General features: G+C 32.6%; 1 protein-coding gene across 4 annotated transcripts in view; it reads right to left on the bottom strand.

The window, feature by feature from the left end:
* Nucleotides 1-13,004, bottom strand: part of LOC123551407 (runt-related transcription factor 3-like) — a 56,134-nt gene extending 43,130 nt beyond the window's left edge. For 2 of the 4 annotated variants that reach the window (XM_045340327.2, XM_053540900.1), the window contains exon 1: nt 12,857-13,004. In XM_045340327.2, coding sequence (XP_045196262.2) covers nt 12,857-12,947 — 91 coding nt within the window. In that variant the 5' untranslated portion in view covers nt 12,948-13,004. Of the gene's footprint in view, nt 1-12,322; nt 12,351-12,473; nt 12,589-12,856 lie in introns of those variants that run through there. The other 2 variants (XM_045340329.2, XM_045340328.2) reach the window with 2 other exon arrangements.
* Nucleotides 13,005-18,665: the final 5,661 nt, after the last annotated feature.

Here is an 18,665-nt window from a genome sequence, read left to right as displayed (position 1 = left end):
TCTCTTACATTTCGTTTCGGTAAAGGCGAACAACTAGTGTAAATATAAGTACATATTTTGTATAGGAATTGAGGTGTATTTGTTTTCAAGAGTATTATGCCAATCATACAATAAAGACTGGGAATTGTTACCAGGTACATAGTTTGCCGATAGACATATTCGATTTATGTATGATTACTAAAATAAGACTTTATTATCATTTGAAATTAAAGTGGTTTTTTTTCTCTGTGTGTGTATGAATATTTATTAGCTTGACAATTCATTTTCTTTCCAAAAATTGTTACTATGTACACTGATGAGTGATATATGTTTCGAAAAGTAACACATGTTTAACTGAAAGTTACAATTTTGATATACGTAGTCAGGATTTTAATTGTATATGTAGATCATTTACTTTGCTAATATGTATATATGTATGCACTTTGATATAACCGTTGTTGTCTGATATTGTATTTATATGTGTATTTTTCATATATTTGGAGGATGATAAATTTATAGTAAAATTAAATTTCTTTAAAACATTCAATACGGAAACGAAATAAATGTTCATTCAAACTGGATTTAGGGAAATGACTATAATTATGTTGTAAAGAGAAATGCATTTTGTTGGTTAAATTTTCGATCCTACTTACATTATTCGAAACACTCTTTTATCTGATAGCTTATTACGTGTATTTCTTGCCATTTTATCACTGATGTGTGTATGAAAACGAAAAAGGTTAAAGTTGATAATATTATACATGTATTTATTATTCAGAAATATTACGAAGATGTTTTTCATCATTATTTCCTTAATATGTACTTTCGTGTTCCTGGGTTATTTTTTCTAATGATACTCAAGGCAGTACCTTATAGAACGTTTCATTTATCTCAATTTGCTACTTTCTTTTACCAACATAATTCTATACTTCTTTTCTATATTTCAGCTGCAGTCACTTTAAGTCTGAATTTTTAACTGCCATTACCATATTAATACTATAAATAAAAAAAGGTTGAAATAGTTTAGTTGTGGACTACCACTCATGTTCTCTTGTCGCATGGTGCAACGGGGTTTTTTGTTCGTTGTTAATGATCAGACAAAGGATGTTCAAGATAAGCCATCAAAGGAATATATTTTCAACCTTAATCCGTTCAGCAGCATTCTATATGCGTATGTAAAATATCATGATTCGTGATTATGAATATCTTCTTAAGTGGAAAATATTCGAAATTTAGGAAGATTCTAGTTGATATTTTTCCATGGATGCATCACTAACTGATTCTTCCTTTTCTCCCATTTACGCGTAAAATTAAATTATACAAATATTATGCATTTTGCATCATCAACATACCTAAAGCCTGCCACAGCAAAACCGCCATTTCAACAATTAGCCCCTTTGAACAGCATTTATTTTTCTTTTGCACTTGATTGTCATATCTGTCAATGGTGTTTCTATTTTAGTTTTAGCGTAAAGTTAGTCTTGACACATACTCTATGTCAGCTTTTCCTTTGAAGCCTTGTATATTGGCATTAACAGAATTCTCCCTTTTATAACTGTGACAGAGAAACACTGTTGTTGATTTTATTTTAATTACGAGGGGTATCCCAGGATTATGTAAACTTTTGCTACAACTTAAAAACAGTATTTGGTAAAGACAAAACAAAATCTCCACTACTGGGTTTGTAAGCCTTGTGCGCTACTCGTTATTGAATTGGTAGGCATTTGAAGAACCTAGTGGTACCGGGGACTAGTGGTACCGAGGGCAGGGCAGATCATTTTGATGTTACAACGTCAAGGTGAACGTTTTGTTTGACTTTGGTGTTCAAATTTTCTTGATAAAGTCACCATTGCATTTCATGCACTTCTCGTCTCTCTTGATCCATTGCTAACAATTCCCTTGTACCAGTGTTGGTCTAAACAAACCAGCCACAACGGTCTGTGTGGCCAGTGACAGTTCACAAAAGTAGTCAAAACTTGCTACATTTCTACGCGGCGTCCACAAAAGGAAAAACGAGACAGTCCGTGGACGCTACGTCTGGTGAGTAGAGGGCGTGCTCAGTTATTTAGAATTCCAGCAAACTCATGTCAATCTGAGTGGACACTGTATAATGGCTCGGACATGGTCTTGTATACTCTATCAAACGCTATGGCAGTCTCTTCCATCGTAAGGCTCATACTACATCTCTCCTATATAACATATTTTTTAATTCACACTTTTACATGGATTTACTTTTATTCATGAAATCAAAGGAAATGTTTACTAGTATTTTATGAATCAACTACAATGTAATAAATGTTTCGTTTACCTTTGAATAATAGCTGGCTTTCACAGGAGGAGCAACGTACCAAGTACCAAGTATCATCCGACCTCTCAATGAAGAATATGTACGCTTGTTTCCCAATAAATTTGGTCTGGTATGCCAATTTAGAATGGACTGAGAAATCTATCTTCCATTGTTTGGAATGTCCCTTGGTCTCGGGAATTATAGAAAAATACCCATGATTCATCTGTAGTTGATGATTCTTTCCCATTCCTTATTAACTGGGGGAAGGGGGGGCGTACGGGGGGCAGAGAACGTCTTTGAAGTTTTTACTGTTCTTTCCAATTTGTCTTCCGTTAATCATTTAGACTAAGTTTCCGCATGATCAAATGCTATGTTAAAAAGCGACGCACAGACACTCGTCCCTTTCACATGTCACATGTATTTCGCATAGTAACTCGCCACTCCTGGTCCACAAAGTCTTTGACAGCTGATTTGACATTGTATCCAACGTTGACTTTCGCCCATGACTCTTATCATCTTCAACGCTTTCTCGCCCATTCCTCAATACTGTGTGCCATAAAAAAACTAATGCCCTTAATACTGGTGGTCGTACTGTTGCTGATGCTAGCAATTCATGAGTTTCATTTGACTGGTGTTTTCCCTGGATTCACACATACTTTGATAATTTTGCTATATTCTGAATAATCAGTTGACGTCATTTTTCTGATAACATTGACAACCAACGTTTGCATGTTTTGTATCTCAAAACTACCATTACAACTGTTATAACGTCGAATCTTGGAACGAGCTTTCACGCCAACAAGTGTACAATAGCCACAAAGCGTCGGACTACTATTGTGACACAATGGAGGAAGATATGGACAGTGCAATGTTAGGATACTTGTGCATATTTTAACTTGCTTCGCCTATAGAATGATTAGTTACTATAGTAACATGAAAGCATGTTTCAGCTATTTGAATATATGAAAGCTGCTAAAGTTTGGAGACAATAGGTTTAATATTGTTCCAAGTAAATTTCGTCAAGATCTTTTTTATAAATAAAAATATTGCAACAAAAGATTACGTTATTCTTGGACACACCTCGTACATACTAATTTTACAATTTTCATTGTCGTGGTCCTTTTCCGTTTCACACTCTACAAGTAGCGAACTTTATTTTACTTTGTTTGCTTTTTAAAGTTATTTTTAATGAAATATAACAAAAACAAACTTTTTCTTTACATATTGCGTGTAATTCATCAACAATATTTCTCAGCGCATTGTTCACTTTTATGGTACTTTCTGTTTTACCAAATATGCTACTTACATGATTTTAAAGCCATTTTCGTCTCTAAGTGGCCTGTTACTAGTTTATTTTGACCAAAGCAAATGTCTTTTAAATTTCATTTCCTTCGAACATTTCATACCATTTTTTCAACAACGCTGATGATTTTTACTTTTCATTAGAAATCAATACATCATTGGTAATTTCACTCGACATATAGGTTACAATCGCCTTGTTACATAGAATATATATCCTGACTATAAAACTATTTCATTCAGTCACAGTTTCACGTATAAAAATGCTAACTCGCATGTAAGTTTGTCGTAACATACCTAATTGATATTTTTGCCGTTAAGCTGTATAATTCTGTCACAGTGCCATCCATTAAAGGAAGCTTTCCCATGACAGCAATACTTCGAATAAATCTTTTGCCATTGCACTGAACTATTCAGTGACATTTTCCCAAGTGAACTATGAATTCCGATTGCATTTTTCCCCATTGCCCTAACCCAGCAAGTGCATTTAGTGTTTCATAATAGCATATAACTTGACTTATCCTATCAAGTAAGTAAAATTGAAAAATCGTTTTATTTCAGGTAACAGAAAACAAATCATTTTGACTGGCCTCAATGCCGTATCAAAATTCAGAGAAAGAAAAAAAAATAACACTTACTTAATCTCGTCATGAAGTTAATACAGTGGTGTGCATTTTATTTCGAAATATTACATAGTTATATTGATAAGTTAACGTAACTGTATACCAATTACACCGAAGACTCCTTAGCCTTTTGTCTTTTTTATGTAAACGTACACTTGCGGATATTTTCCTTTGCATTAAGCTTGCCCTGTCTGTGTCTCGCTGATAGGATTTTTTATCCATTTACCTGTACAAGCCAACGGGGTTTCCAGTACTCCTTTACCATTGTATTCATTACACTTTCTATCTGCATGGTATTTTTGTAATTGCATTGTTCTGCCCATTCAAATCGTCCCTTGAACTGGTATATTTTCAAGTATTTGGCTCCACAGCTCAATACTAACTTACTTTTTGTTTTGTTTAAACACCACTGGTAGACACTGGTAGACCTATCTTCAAACCCTACGCAGAAGATACGTATAGGTAAGAAGTTCTGATAACCGGGCGAAGCCCGGTTATCAGAACTTCTTACCTACTTATTGGCAAATATGTGGGGGTGAAGAAATCTGACCTTCCTAATTAATCATGAAATTGCTGTTGTCAAACAAATTTGTGTCTTCAGAAGTAAGCTGAGTGCGAATTACGTCATTTATTTTGTCTGTAATTTTTGGTGCCAAAACAAATGTGAATGTCTAGCAAAATGGTGGACCGTTTTCAGTTTGGTTCAAAGGATTCTGCTGAGCAAAGAATTAAATGTTTAATTAAATATTTTCACACTTCATATCATAATATCAGTATGTCATTGCATTCCTGTACTACCACAATAAATGAGTCTGATAAATACCTGATTGTGGTCTTATCATGACCTTCCCAATTAAACCTGTCAGTTAAAAATTACGAAATAATAACCGGGTTCTTACTGAATTTTTGGGGAATCATGAAGAACACACCATTAAGAGGCAGTTTGCCAATAAGTGACCATATTGTATAACATAAAAATACACTGGAATAATACGGAGATGTAATAAAATCAGGCTTAAAATCTTGTATTTAATCCTGTGGAAATGTTGGTTTTAAATCATTTATGTCTAAGGTCAATTAATATTCAGAAAGGCCAGAGGCCTTAATGAGTTTCTAAATCCGTTGTTTGACGTTTTTTTGGAATTTATTTATTGTAATAATGTAATCTAACTTAACATTTTCCTCGCAGCTTTATTACGAGTTCTGTTTTATGTATTCTAAACATAAAAAGGACATAAGTAATTACTAGTGAACGTACACTTGTTATTTTTTATTTTTAATGCTATAGACAAAATATAGCTTACATGTCTGCCTGTGATTTAGAGATGTTTTCCCAACCATTGGGACAGCAGGGTCAAAAACCCTCCGTTCACACTGTCCCTCGTATAGGGAAGTCCCTGTCTTACACATGCAGACAAAATTCATGCCGTACTGATCCATACTTCAGCATGTATTTATTTGAATTTATGTATCCTCAACTTCTTTGAAGTGTACACATATATTTTGCGGAAATAAAACGAAAAAAATGCGGAAAAGTATATGTAATTACTTACATTGATTATTATAGACTGAAAACCGTCTCATATCAACAGTTGTAGCTCACATTCAATATATCTAAATTAATGTTTAAATATATGGAAAAAAACTTATTTCCTGTTCCGGGCATACTTCCGGGTATATTTTTACCATTTTCTTTGTATACATGGAGTAATAAATCAGACTTAATAATCTTTACCAAACGAAATAGAAGTTTCAGAAGAACCAAGTGTGATCCTTTAATGGGTTAGGTTAGGAAGGCACTGATTTTTTACTCAATTTCATATAGATATGTAAGGAAATAGAAATGACACGATAGTTCTTACACCTCTGACTCAAATTTATTGGCATATAGTACACTACAGATCCATGTACTTGTTAAAATACTCCTGTAAGTTTTCGAAGTAAATTGCTCCCCACCCGCCTTAACGTGAAATAATAATATTTTTACAAAAAGTGATACAGTATTAAGCTATGTGTCGTAATATACCGAATTTGAAATGACAGTTAGGCTAGTCAAAATGTTTATTCCATTATACTTTCTTTTCTAAAACAAAAGGTCCAAATGAAACTTCATTTGCTCTTTTTCTAATTTTGAACCTTATTATAACTTTAATACAGCTCCGCCAGTATCAAACGGGTATAATGGATATCGGCATATGAACAGAAAAAAAGATATTGGACCATGGTAATAATAAATATTCATTTTAAGATGTCAAATTATTTTCCATACGTATTTAGTGTAAACTTCCCTACTTGTTACACATAAAATCACAAAGTTGCATAAAACAACCACTAGCCTACAAAAAGCACGTGTGGGAAATCACAGTGGTTAGGATATGTTGCAGTGTTGAGTGTACAAAATAGGATTGTCTGTTGACACATGTGTATCGAAAAGAGTGTCTGTAGCCAAAAAATGAGATAAAACTATTGCATCTTAAATTCATTTCAGGTGGTTTAATTGTACTTTATTTAAACACATTAATAATTGTTGTGTGTAACCACCAATCAGCAATTGTTTTGAAATGGTATTATTTCACGTACTCGTACTGGAAAAGTGGAAATCGTATAGCAATTATCTTTGAGTTAAATGAAGTATGACATTGAAAAATGAATATTCATTTATGATAATGACTTATTATGTACAAAATAGGACATCCAATTCTATCTGTGTACAAAAACCGGGCATGTGACACAGGTACCGTCATATTTGTATAATCTTTCCAATTAGTAAATAAGTCTTTGTTGAAGTAATAAACAAAAGGTTCACAACGATGTAATTTAAGCCAGAACTTCTTTTACAGCGCTGGTGTCTTAAATTTCATGAATACTGACCATGCACATTGAATTTTCAATTCTGGTTAATTAAATATATAACTCGGAAGTAGTCAGTTGTGTGTCTATTTCCTTCTTTTGAGCATTCATCTTCTTGATAAAATAACATTCAAGTGAGAAAAAGACCAACATTTAGTTTAGTTTACTTTATACTGATTTATTTTAGCTCAATTGTGATTATTTGAACCACTCTCCAGTCCGCCTCCTGGAATAACCAGCACTGGTGTCATATGAGAAGTCATGGTCGTGACCCCAGTGAGGCTTGAACCCACGACTCTCGGGTTGAGCGGCCGGCACCTACGTGACCAAAATCAAAATTCTTTCGGAAAAATAATTCTTGTTTATAGAAAAACTGTAAGCCTTTAATTAATATTCAAGTACATTAAATGCAAATATTAAACATAACTGCGCGTAACCAACAAGCACTTGTTGCTCTGAACTATAGTGCACTTTTAAAAAAAATTCTTCGGCAGATATTGCGGTGAAAATTAAATCAATAAGGACAGCTACATATGCCTATTTGAAATTAACTAAAGGATCGTTAACACCAAAGAAACTTCCCCAGATTTGGCCTTGCTTTTACACTAAGTAAAGACATTTATGTTTTAAAGTTAAAATCATATACAGTGTATAATAATCCGTCCTGTTCCAGCCAAGTACACAATGTTTAGAAATTTTCAACTTCTTATTTCTAAAATTTCGTGCACATCGTTTAGTGACATACGTAGCAATGTCAGTTTCAACGATTGGAGTCATCAAAATATGCGCATTAATTTTAACACCATTAAAGAATATCAATTACTTTGTAATTTTCAACCATATTAAACACATTAAAACAGACTTGCGTGTAGCCACTCCACACTTGTTGTTTTGAACTAATAGTACATATAGAAAGTTTTATGGCAGCGGTATTGCTAAAATATGAAGTAAGACAAGCTACACATCACGTACAAATATCTATATATAATAACCACACAATTTACGTGGAGTGTCTTTGTTATATGCTGACATAGCCAATCCTACATGTGTACAAAAATACAGACATGACACAGGTAACATCATTTTTTGTTTCTGACAAAGAAGAGAAAACATTTACACTGATATCAGATTTATCAAAACAAACTGAAAATAAAACTACCATGAGCTGCGTTCCTTCCTTCTTCATGAAACAATTTACTAAGAAAAACGATTCTAATTACACAAAAAACGTGTACATTCGTTAGATAAAGGCGTTCAAATTTTCGACAAGTTCTCCTTCCAATAGAGTGAACCAGAACTCTTAAACATCTATTAGATCAGTGTATTGAATACGGTGCCCGTGGCATCTTCTGTACTTAACTTTTAATTCTTAGTTGCATTACTTAGATGTCGAATGGTTGAAATACTTACTGTCATGCGGATTAGAAAAATAGTTGCGTGTAACCAACAGACACCTGTTGTTTACAAATTATATGGCTGGAAAATCTAGTGATAAAATCATTAGGGTACGCAATACAATAGCTTCCTTTCTTTATTTAAATGTAAAAGATACACGAGAGAAGTATTTATATTTGTGTATTTACTCATCCCATTATATATATATTTCTTGACAATTTGGCACTTTCATTAGCAGGAATATTAACCAACCGTAAATTTGTTCAGTGGCTTTTATTAAATATACACAAACATTTACATATCGAACTTTTGTTGTTTCTGTCTAAAAGTATCGTTCACATCTTCGTGTTAAAACAAGATTATAAAACAAACTAAATACGTGTACAAATATGACTTATAATCATAACACAATTAACATGAAATACCTCTATGTAAATTATATAGGTTCAAATGCTTCAAGGATACTGATCCGGTTTGTGTAAAAAGAACAAACATAATGTATGACGTTTAGGTCTAAACATTACAATAAAACCGAGTCGATCGGTAAACGGGACAGAACAACCGACCTTCCGCAAACTAGCTGGATGGTTTCCTTACACGAAAGAATTCTACTCCCTCTCCACAGCGGTGAGGCATGTTGCTTCATATAATATTCAGGTCATAATTTTAGTAAAAGCAAAACAAATGGGACCGTGTGCGAAACACAAAGAAACTGTCCCCATTCTTTCATTTGACTTTTACTACTAAAAGCATTGTTAACAAAAAGTGTAGTTTGTCTTAATTCTGAATTAAACGTGTAAATATACTAATATTTCTCTCTATATATTTACTTTATATGTAAAGAATAATTATTACAAACGATGTCTTAACTCTATATTTACTCAATATATATGCGCTCTTGAAAATGGTATAGCTTCTTATGTATTTATATGTTTTTACTCTAAAATATTTGCAATACACGTTCATGCCACTAGTCACGGTAGGTTTTGACAGTTGGAGGTAATAGAATATTTTTATCAGTTGTGATATATATCAACAAAATATATATAGTTTTGTATTCATTGCTCAGATAAATCTCGAATGCATGCGGGGTAAGTTCTTTTTCTGAAGATATTCATAACGATGTCATTGATGTCACGATATATTTACAAAATTTGCTCAAAGAAGTAAATTCATGCAAATTTTGTTTTACTTTCATATCTGACTTGACAGCCAATATTAATACTAATTAACTGAATTAAAAGACAAACCAGTATTTCTTGAGTAATAAGAATATCAATTTAATGTTTTGTTGTTGTTGTTTTTTTTTTATTCAAAAGACTAAATAACACCAAACCGCATGAATTATAATCATATGATCAATATGCATTTAAATGCATATCTATACATCTTGTTATTATCAAAATACAAACGAAATAACCGACTTCATATACTTCAAATAATTCTAAGTCAGCAGTATATGTCATTTTTAAAAATACCAATCATTTATCATTAGGAGATGCGACCATATACTAATACAATTTCTGCATTATTTCTTTTGCTTGTTTTTTTGTTCGGTTTAGAGTCACACCAACTGAATTTAGGTCATATGTCGACTTTTCCAGTTTTTGATGATAGAAGAAGACTCCGGGTTGTTCCAGGTATGGTTGGGCACAGAACCAGCGACCTCCCTGGCTCTTCACATGAAGAATTTGACACCACAAACAGGGGTTTCGAACCTACATGACTGAAGGGCAAGTGATTTGAAATCAACGACAGTATCCACTCGGCAACGGAAACCCCGATGCATTACTTCAGTGACATAGTTTCAACAATAGTAATGGATATTGATTAATTAATAATTTGAATAATTAATTGATTCATTAATAACCGATAAATTTGTTAAAAGTATTGGGCAGGTTGAAAAATTTTCAAATGTATACTGAACAACTAATTTGCACCATTTGTTCTTTTGCCCACTTCTAAATGTTATCAAATGTACTATTTTGAAGCATGATGTTCGCTCGAAACAATATGTTGATGTTAAGGTTTTAGACTTTCAACAAAATTTAGCTATACCAATTTTTAATATTATGACTTCAACTCATTTTCAAGAGTCACAAAAATATACAAAAATTACTAGAATTTAAAGACTATCGACAAATGTTATGAAGAAAAAAAAGTGGCAATAAAAACAAAACAACGCCGTAAAAGAGCATTTAAAATTTGTATGATATTTAACCCTTTTCTAGACAAAAAAAAAATCTACACTTCTCTATTTTTATAGATGGCATTCACTCGTTTTTAATAAACACAAACATCCTTTTTTCTTTGACTTAAAAAATGGGTGTGGTAGTAAATTTGATAAAATTCAGTCTTTTCGTAATTCGATGTTTTTGATATGTTATTACCAAAATACTGTTCTAAATTTATGCTTGATATCGCATGTATACTTTTAGTAATTATTCAGATATTATAGTATATTATAATAGTTAAAATAGCAAATGGAAGGTTAGCTGTTTTGTTCAGTATATATTCAAACATAATATATCAATAAAAAATTTATACAGTATTCATACAATACTTGACACATTAAATCAGCAAGATATAGATTAATGTCCTACATACATAGATTTAAACAATAACAGTTGAGATTATTTGGGCTAGAATATAAATGACGTTTGAGAAAACAACTGATTATTATATCATACTGGAATAAGAAAAATGACCTTTCTTGTTTATTCTATGCTTTTGCTTTTTGTTACATACTTAGTTTCATATTAGGAGGATTTACATATTCAGGTTTTTTTTCTATCATTTGTAGACAGGGAGATTCTAACAACGCATTAGTTATGATGGATAAGATGCAAAACATATAAAATGAGTAAATATCAGGTCAGACTGATGATGTAAGCCACATAATATTATTCTGATTTCAATATTGTTGCATCGTCAAGTGGCAACATTTTCTGTCTTTTCCTTTCGTGTTTCCACTAAAATGGTACATCATAAAATAGATAAAATAATTTGAACATAACTACATTTATGAATTGAAATAAATAAGAAAATATTCGTGTTTTTTTTTCTAAGCTGAAAATCTTATAATTCAAATTATTAACCTTTTCGCAAGAAAAGTATTTATAGAATAAAAGAGTAGTACTTTTTATTGACCCAGTTTAATTTTCTTACAAATAGATGGTTTTCGGGTTATTTCTTGTTTTTTTTTCTTTAGCTTTTGAATATCTGAGTAAGAGTAGGCTATAGCTAGTCTGAAATATGGTCCTTTAACAACGATTTGAAAATTCTATCTTAAGTATGTCACAATGCTACTGAGTACAATTTAGTGCAAAACAAATGAAAGAAAAATTGTACATTTTAAGTGTAAATAAAAAGATAAGTTTTATGAAATTTATCACATTTGTTGCATTTATGCTAAAGTCTTTCAATTAAGCCTTTGTTTCTATTTGAAAGTAAACTTTTACATTAATATTAGTGTTTATTATTTTAAACCGCACTCTATAAACAACATTTTGTAAAATAAAAATAAAATCCTACTTTCGGGTCACGAATGCACCTTCCATGCTTTTTTGAGTGTGTTTTTATGGTCTGTGAGAATTATATACCACCTGGCATAATTAAAGAAAATGATCAAATTCATTCCAAATAGAATATGCCATTTTTCTATATAATGTGATTAGTTATGTATTACTAAGTCTCAATTAAAAATAATCGGCATACAAAAAAGGTATAAGAATAAGAAGAGGAGTTACTGTTATTGTTGTTGTTGTTGTTGTTTGGTAACAAAAATATTATTAGCGATAAATCTTTATACCTGAAAAAATAGCTGTCTATTACTTATAGAATTGCTATTTTACATCTTATTTATTAACAAATTAATTTAGTATAATACCGCAAGAATGCATTAATTGGCAAATGGTTCTCTTTGCAACATCGTTAAGTGTTGTAAGCGCAATATGTAAACATAATTATGCTTTCTGTAAGCATGTAATCCATCAATCCATGTTATAATTCATTTGATCACATATATCATTGAATCTTACTTTAATTATCTTTCGTTTTGCGTTTTTAATTTCCCCGTAACAATCACAAAACAATCTGAACCGGACAAATATTACACATAACACAGAATAGTGCTCCTTTGACACACGAATAATTTCCGCCACTTGAACAAATTACTGAATGCAAGTGAAAATAAATCTAAAAGATATAAATATACAAATAAACCAAATTGACCACATATATACAAACTGACCGCATTATTAGCAAGAGAAAAACCACGTCATAAGAAAACCTCCACAAAGACTAAGTATGAATCACCCTCGATGGCGCGTTTTTCGGGGAGTGTTCTTTCAGTAAGATTTCTGTTGATCTTGTTTTAACGTGTTTAAACTATGTCAGTTAATGAAAAAATTAAAATAGTTACCATTTTCACACAGTTGTTCAAGGGAATCGAATTTTGGTAAATCCACGTGGTTAACGTTATTATTATGCTTAAAATCCATTGTCGCCACCATGTTTTTTCACTGTTAGCTTCTTCATAACTAATGTTTGTGGGATAGATAATCATGATTTTTTGTGGTAAAGTCACGTGACTTGCCATGATCATTGCCGTAAACTCATGATTTTCATATTTTAACATATATTTACATCTATAAATAATCATTTAAAACAGATATTGACTGATATTAATAATTTTAAATTTAGATATGGATATTATCATGTTATTTAACACGTAGTTAAATTTCCTTGTATTTCAAACTAACCTCTGACGAGCACCTTTATACTTACGGGTGTTTTCTTTTTACTTTTGGAAAAAATAATAACACAAAACAATTTAAATCAGACTTGACGTTGCTCAAGCCGGCTGCCGTCCGTATCTTTTTTTTTCTCATAAAAGCCGTTTTCTGAAAACGTTAAAATATTATGAAAATGTGCAAATGATATCATATTCAGGTAGTACATGTACTTTGAAAACGTAAAATTCTAGTAAAGCGTACCTATCGCGGATATTTGGAAATTCCCCCAGAATTTACATATACATAAGGAGTATATACATAACAGAGATGTATTTCTCAAGTTTCATATTATGTTGAGAGGGTTAGAAATGATGTAGTATCCCTTATTTTTAAATACATTTTTATCAATTGATAAAATTGTTCAAACAAATCTAACTCATCAATAACATAGATATCTAAACTAACTTTTTCGATAGCTTATTCTTCCAAGGAAAGTTAAAATGATAATTTTATTTGTAACGAATGGTGTCAGAGCTTGGAAATCTTTTTCGGGTGTAACACTGTATAGGTCTGTCACATTAAATACATAAGGAGCAACACATTTACTAATTTGTAATATTTATGTTTTGCAGATTTGAACGTATAAGCATTCCTGTTTTTGTTGGTTTTTTTCTTTAATTGACATATGCCTGTTGAAAAACCAGGGGACTGTTCACTGAACATTCTCGCATACCAGAGGTCTACCGTGGTTCCCCGTCTCGGGATTTTGACGAACCTCTGATGGATGTGAATGTTCACTGAATGGTTCGGCCTTTTTCAGTTGATAAAAGGAGTATTCCCAACTCATGAATGACCGCACGCTATGGTATTTTAAACGGGATTAAAAGTTTCAAACCCTTTCCCGTCCTCTGAACAAACCAAAAACTACACTGAACTTTGAGCACTGATTATTAGTGTTTGAATTTATTCGGGTAATTATTACTAAAGATTAAATTCATTCTGACATCTCTTGTACTCTCTTGCGTAAGTCTTGCGATAGTCATTTGCGGAAAAAATAAAACATTATAAACAATAATTTTAACAAGATGTTTTATTGAATACTTTACGTATAATTTCCTTATAAAGTAAATTGCAAAAGGAAAATCGTGACTTTAACAATATTCCCTCGGAGCGGTTTGATACTATGATCAATATCAAAAATTAGATTATTCAAAATAAAACTTAAATGTAGTTAAAAGACGTAAAGCTAAAACTAAGACGTATGTCTCATAATATATAAATACCATATGGCAGCGTGTGTGACATTGATATTGTCAACCCAAGGGCAGAATGTCACCCGAGGCGAAAGCCGAGTGGTGACATTCTGTTCCGAGGGTTGACAATATCAATGTCACACACGCTGCCATATGGTATTTATTTTATTATACCGAACAAAACTAAACACATAAAAAGTTTTTAAAATGTTTTTGATTCATTTAATAAATTCAACAGTTTCATCTTTAGCGCGGTAATCAGTTGTGTACACATTGAATAGCGACGTCATTACAGTACGACAATGTGTACAAGGGAGGCAATCATATGGCTAAAAACCGAGGCAGTTATTTGCCCTTATATGACATTCAAAATATCAGCGCGGTCACATGACCTGACAGTCACTTTCGCTTGGTCACGTGTCGAAAAGGTTGAAAATGTTTCTGATAGTCAAAATATCTCTTTTTCGGGTAATGGGATTTTACCATTGTAGACAAAAGTGAGGTATAATAATTATAGAGTTATAAGTTTATGTAAAAACAACAACCATGCGGAATAGATTTCTGAAGAATATTTTCAAAGCTTTGCAAAAACTTTAAACAAAAATGTTGCTTTTATGCTAACTAGATATAAAAAAAAATTATAATAATTCACTTATTATTAATTAAAAAAATAAAATTTAAAACTTCAAAAAAAAAATATGTTGGTCATGTGCCGTTTTCTCTCTATTACATCTACATCTACATGTTTTTGCCGAGCAATCGTTCACGATTATGATTGGGAGGCGCTAATGGTTATGTGCAAAGTTAAAACTGTTAGTATAGAACAGTATAAGGTGTGCTAAAGAAGGATAAAATCAAGGGGAGACTGAGCTCTTGTATGTGATCGCCGCCAGCCTGTGGAGAAGACATTTCGCCTGGGGCTAGACTGAATATATGTGGGAAGAGCATTCCAGTATCTGATGGTTCTGGGGAAGAAAGAATTTGAGTGATACTGGATGCGTGACTTGGGTATGAGAAAATCTAGGTCCCTTGTTGGTATCAGGTGATTGTGGTCAATAAAGACAAGTTTATACTGGATTTTATATAAAAAGTTAAGAGGTTTGAATCAAGGTTATATATAACCCAAAAAGCAGTCCCATAGAGTAAGGGGAACGTGTCGTGTTTGCTGCCATAGGAACCACACTTTATAACAAAATTTTCCATGGGCCTATTCTCCAAATAACCTTTCATTTCAAGAAAAAAATGTCTCGTCCGTTGACGTTAATGAAGGATATATCATTTTGTGACTGAGGATGGATGAACAGACGGACGAACGGAAAGGAAAAAGAACGACATGTGTATTCTGCATATCACATCCTTTGTACCAGGTTTTATGACAATTCTCTTTTACTTTTAAAGTTATAACAGAATCCGCCATTCCCCGCGTTTTCTTCTACCTATTTAACAAATTTTGTCTTACCTTTTCAATTATTGAAGAATTAACAGTTTTCATGTTTTTGTTACAACAGAAACAAAATAAAAGGATGTGCATATTTTCCACAGTGACATCAATCCATGTATCAAGTTTCATGAAATATATTTTGCTTTTTAAGTTATTACAGGATCCACTATTTATGACTTAGAGGAGGACAGACAAACAGAGAATAATGTGCATGTGCTCGACATTGTCAGCTATTTATTCACTTACTTTAATGAAAACATCTTAAAGTTACCCGCCCACAGCTTATGTGAAATTTTTCAACATGTTCATTTCCACCAAGTTTGGCATAGAATGTATATATATATATGGCAAAAATTTTATGTCAATAAGTTTGTACCGTCAGTCACTTTCAGAGTACTCACTTTTTATGGACTTTGAGAGAAATTATTTTTCGCCTAAAATGTGTGGGTTAGTCACTTTAAATTATCGCAGAATGTACTTTTTTCGCATAATAAGTTTATATGTTTCCATAGCAAAATAAAAGGACATGCAAATTCTCCGTAATGCCATCTATCACTGTACTAACTTTCACGGATATAGCAGGATCCCGCTTTGCAGGACTGACGGACTGACTGACGGACAGACTGGGGCAGCAATACCTAAGTCCAAGGAACACACGTAGGGGACTAATTACAGCAAAGTTATAACCCTGAAAGAGGACTGGCATACTTTGTATTATCTGAATTCTCATATCCAACTTGGTCACCAGCATACACAATAGTACTCAGACTGAGTCTGCTATCAACGTGCATAGTTGCATTCTATGCTTGCAAAGGATCTTCTTATAGATTGTGATAACAGATTCCATTCAAATTGCTTTGGTGGTATTTTTTTGTAAGATAATTCATAATGACATTAAAGAAAAATAATACAACTATGTACTAGTACGGAAAAATAACAAACTCCAAATCATTTGAAAATGTCAGCCATATTCCTAATGCACTTTTAAATTACCGGCATTTCAGCTCAGGAAATATTAAAGTCTGTCGCCTGGTGGATCAATATTACTCTATTTAGCATGCAATTTATGCTATTACAATCATGCTGCTAAATATCTTTATCAACTTCTGTTATGAAGAGAGAAAATAAGTACCATTAGTTCTCCCAGAAAGATGAAAATATCCCTAACTGAAAACTTAAACACAAGAAGCAACAAAACTAAATTAAGGAACAAGCTTTTTTCTGAATAAGTTCCTTTTTTAAAAGTCTACCGTTTGGTAAATGATATGAGTAATTTTTGTTTAAAAGGTAGTATCGCAACATCAGCAATTCGGGAAACAAAATTGATAAACTTTTACAGAAGGAGAAAATAGCTGTGGTATCTATTAGTGCAAGGTTCTAACATAAGTAACAAGTTGGCTGTACGTACAGATTTCGAAACATTTCTCGAAATAAAACTGGTCACATCTGCGTTCGATAAAAGAAAATATTTTTATTGACATATCATTACATTTTCATTGACATTTTTCCGCATATTGGTGCACATTCAGTGTTCTAATCATTTGGGAAGTCATTCAGAAAACTGCACTAGAAGTTGTTAAATTGCAAAATATCACGCATTATTTTATTGCTGCCATAATTTCTTAGTTTCATTTCTTTGCACTTGCAACATTTATGAACCGACATGTCCTTGACATTAGTAAATTCTGATATTGTCTGTAAACAAATAGAAGTAGATAAGCCATAAAAATGAAAAGCATGCATTTTGCAGACATTCATAAATAGTATCTGAGGTATTAAGTTTGCACTAACAGGGTTAACATAACTGCTTCGTTACGGATTATGACCTATTCGAGTACAATCAGATGATGTATACTGTTGTATCAGTGGAAAACTGGTCTAAAGAAAATTTGTAAGGATGAACATGAATTATCTATATAATAGCACTGTAATTCTGTAATTCACAATGGCGTTTGAAATGCATCTACCTTTACAGCATTCTGGGTTGACTGCTATATCTGATGTTTATGGGCCATACCAAAGTATTCCTTGAAATACATCACGAATTCATATTATAAACTGGGCTTTAGATGTTTAAAGACTGAGTCTGACCTGGCAGGTCTACGTATATAAGTCAGATGCATCTCATAGATTGCTTTAGCGGTTGTCTTTGATCTATAAAACTTTAGAGAAATATTTTTTTTTCTAAAACCAGAAAAGGAGTCCTAGTGTCTTATGATAAATGTTTACAGCTATTGAACTGACGTAATAAGGCCAATATCAGTCTTTACATTAGGCAAACCCCTTTCGAGGACATAGACTTCACCCGCGTCAACTGGCAAAGAGAGAAATTGACTAAGGCATAAAAAGAGAGAGTAAAATACAGATATTGCATTTGAAAACAAGTTAAAAAACAGGTCAGGTTTCTGAGGAGACACATTTTCAACCTGTCGGACTGCCTGGCTGAAATGATTGGCTCCAAGAGCAATAATTAATATTTTCTGGGAGTGAGTTCCAGCAGACAACAGTGCGAGGGAAAAATGAATACAATGTACTAGGCTATGGGTGATGTTATAAAGCATAGCCAATCATTGGTCAATACGACGCAGACCAGGTCGTCTTCAGTTTAAAGTGGTCAACATGTCAGTTACACCGGAGGTATGGCTATAGTTGCGCATTGCCCATCGAGCAGCCTTTCTTTGCACAGACACAATTTGTTTGATACACCAACTGGTGTGTGGTGTCCAAACAAAGGAGCAATACTCGACCTGGGGCCTCACATGTATGTTGTTGATTTTAGCGTTACTGAGTTTGCTTTGATTT

Source organism: Mercenaria mercenaria, chromosome 4 (genome assembly GCF_021730395.1).
Source record: "Mercenaria mercenaria strain notata chromosome 4, MADL_Memer_1, whole genome shotgun sequence".
Lineage (NCBI taxonomy): Eukaryota > Metazoa > Mollusca > Bivalvia > Venerida > Veneridae > Mercenaria > Mercenaria mercenaria.
Note: the sequence above shows the minus strand (reverse complement) of the source record. Positions and strands in the feature narration are given on the sequence as shown.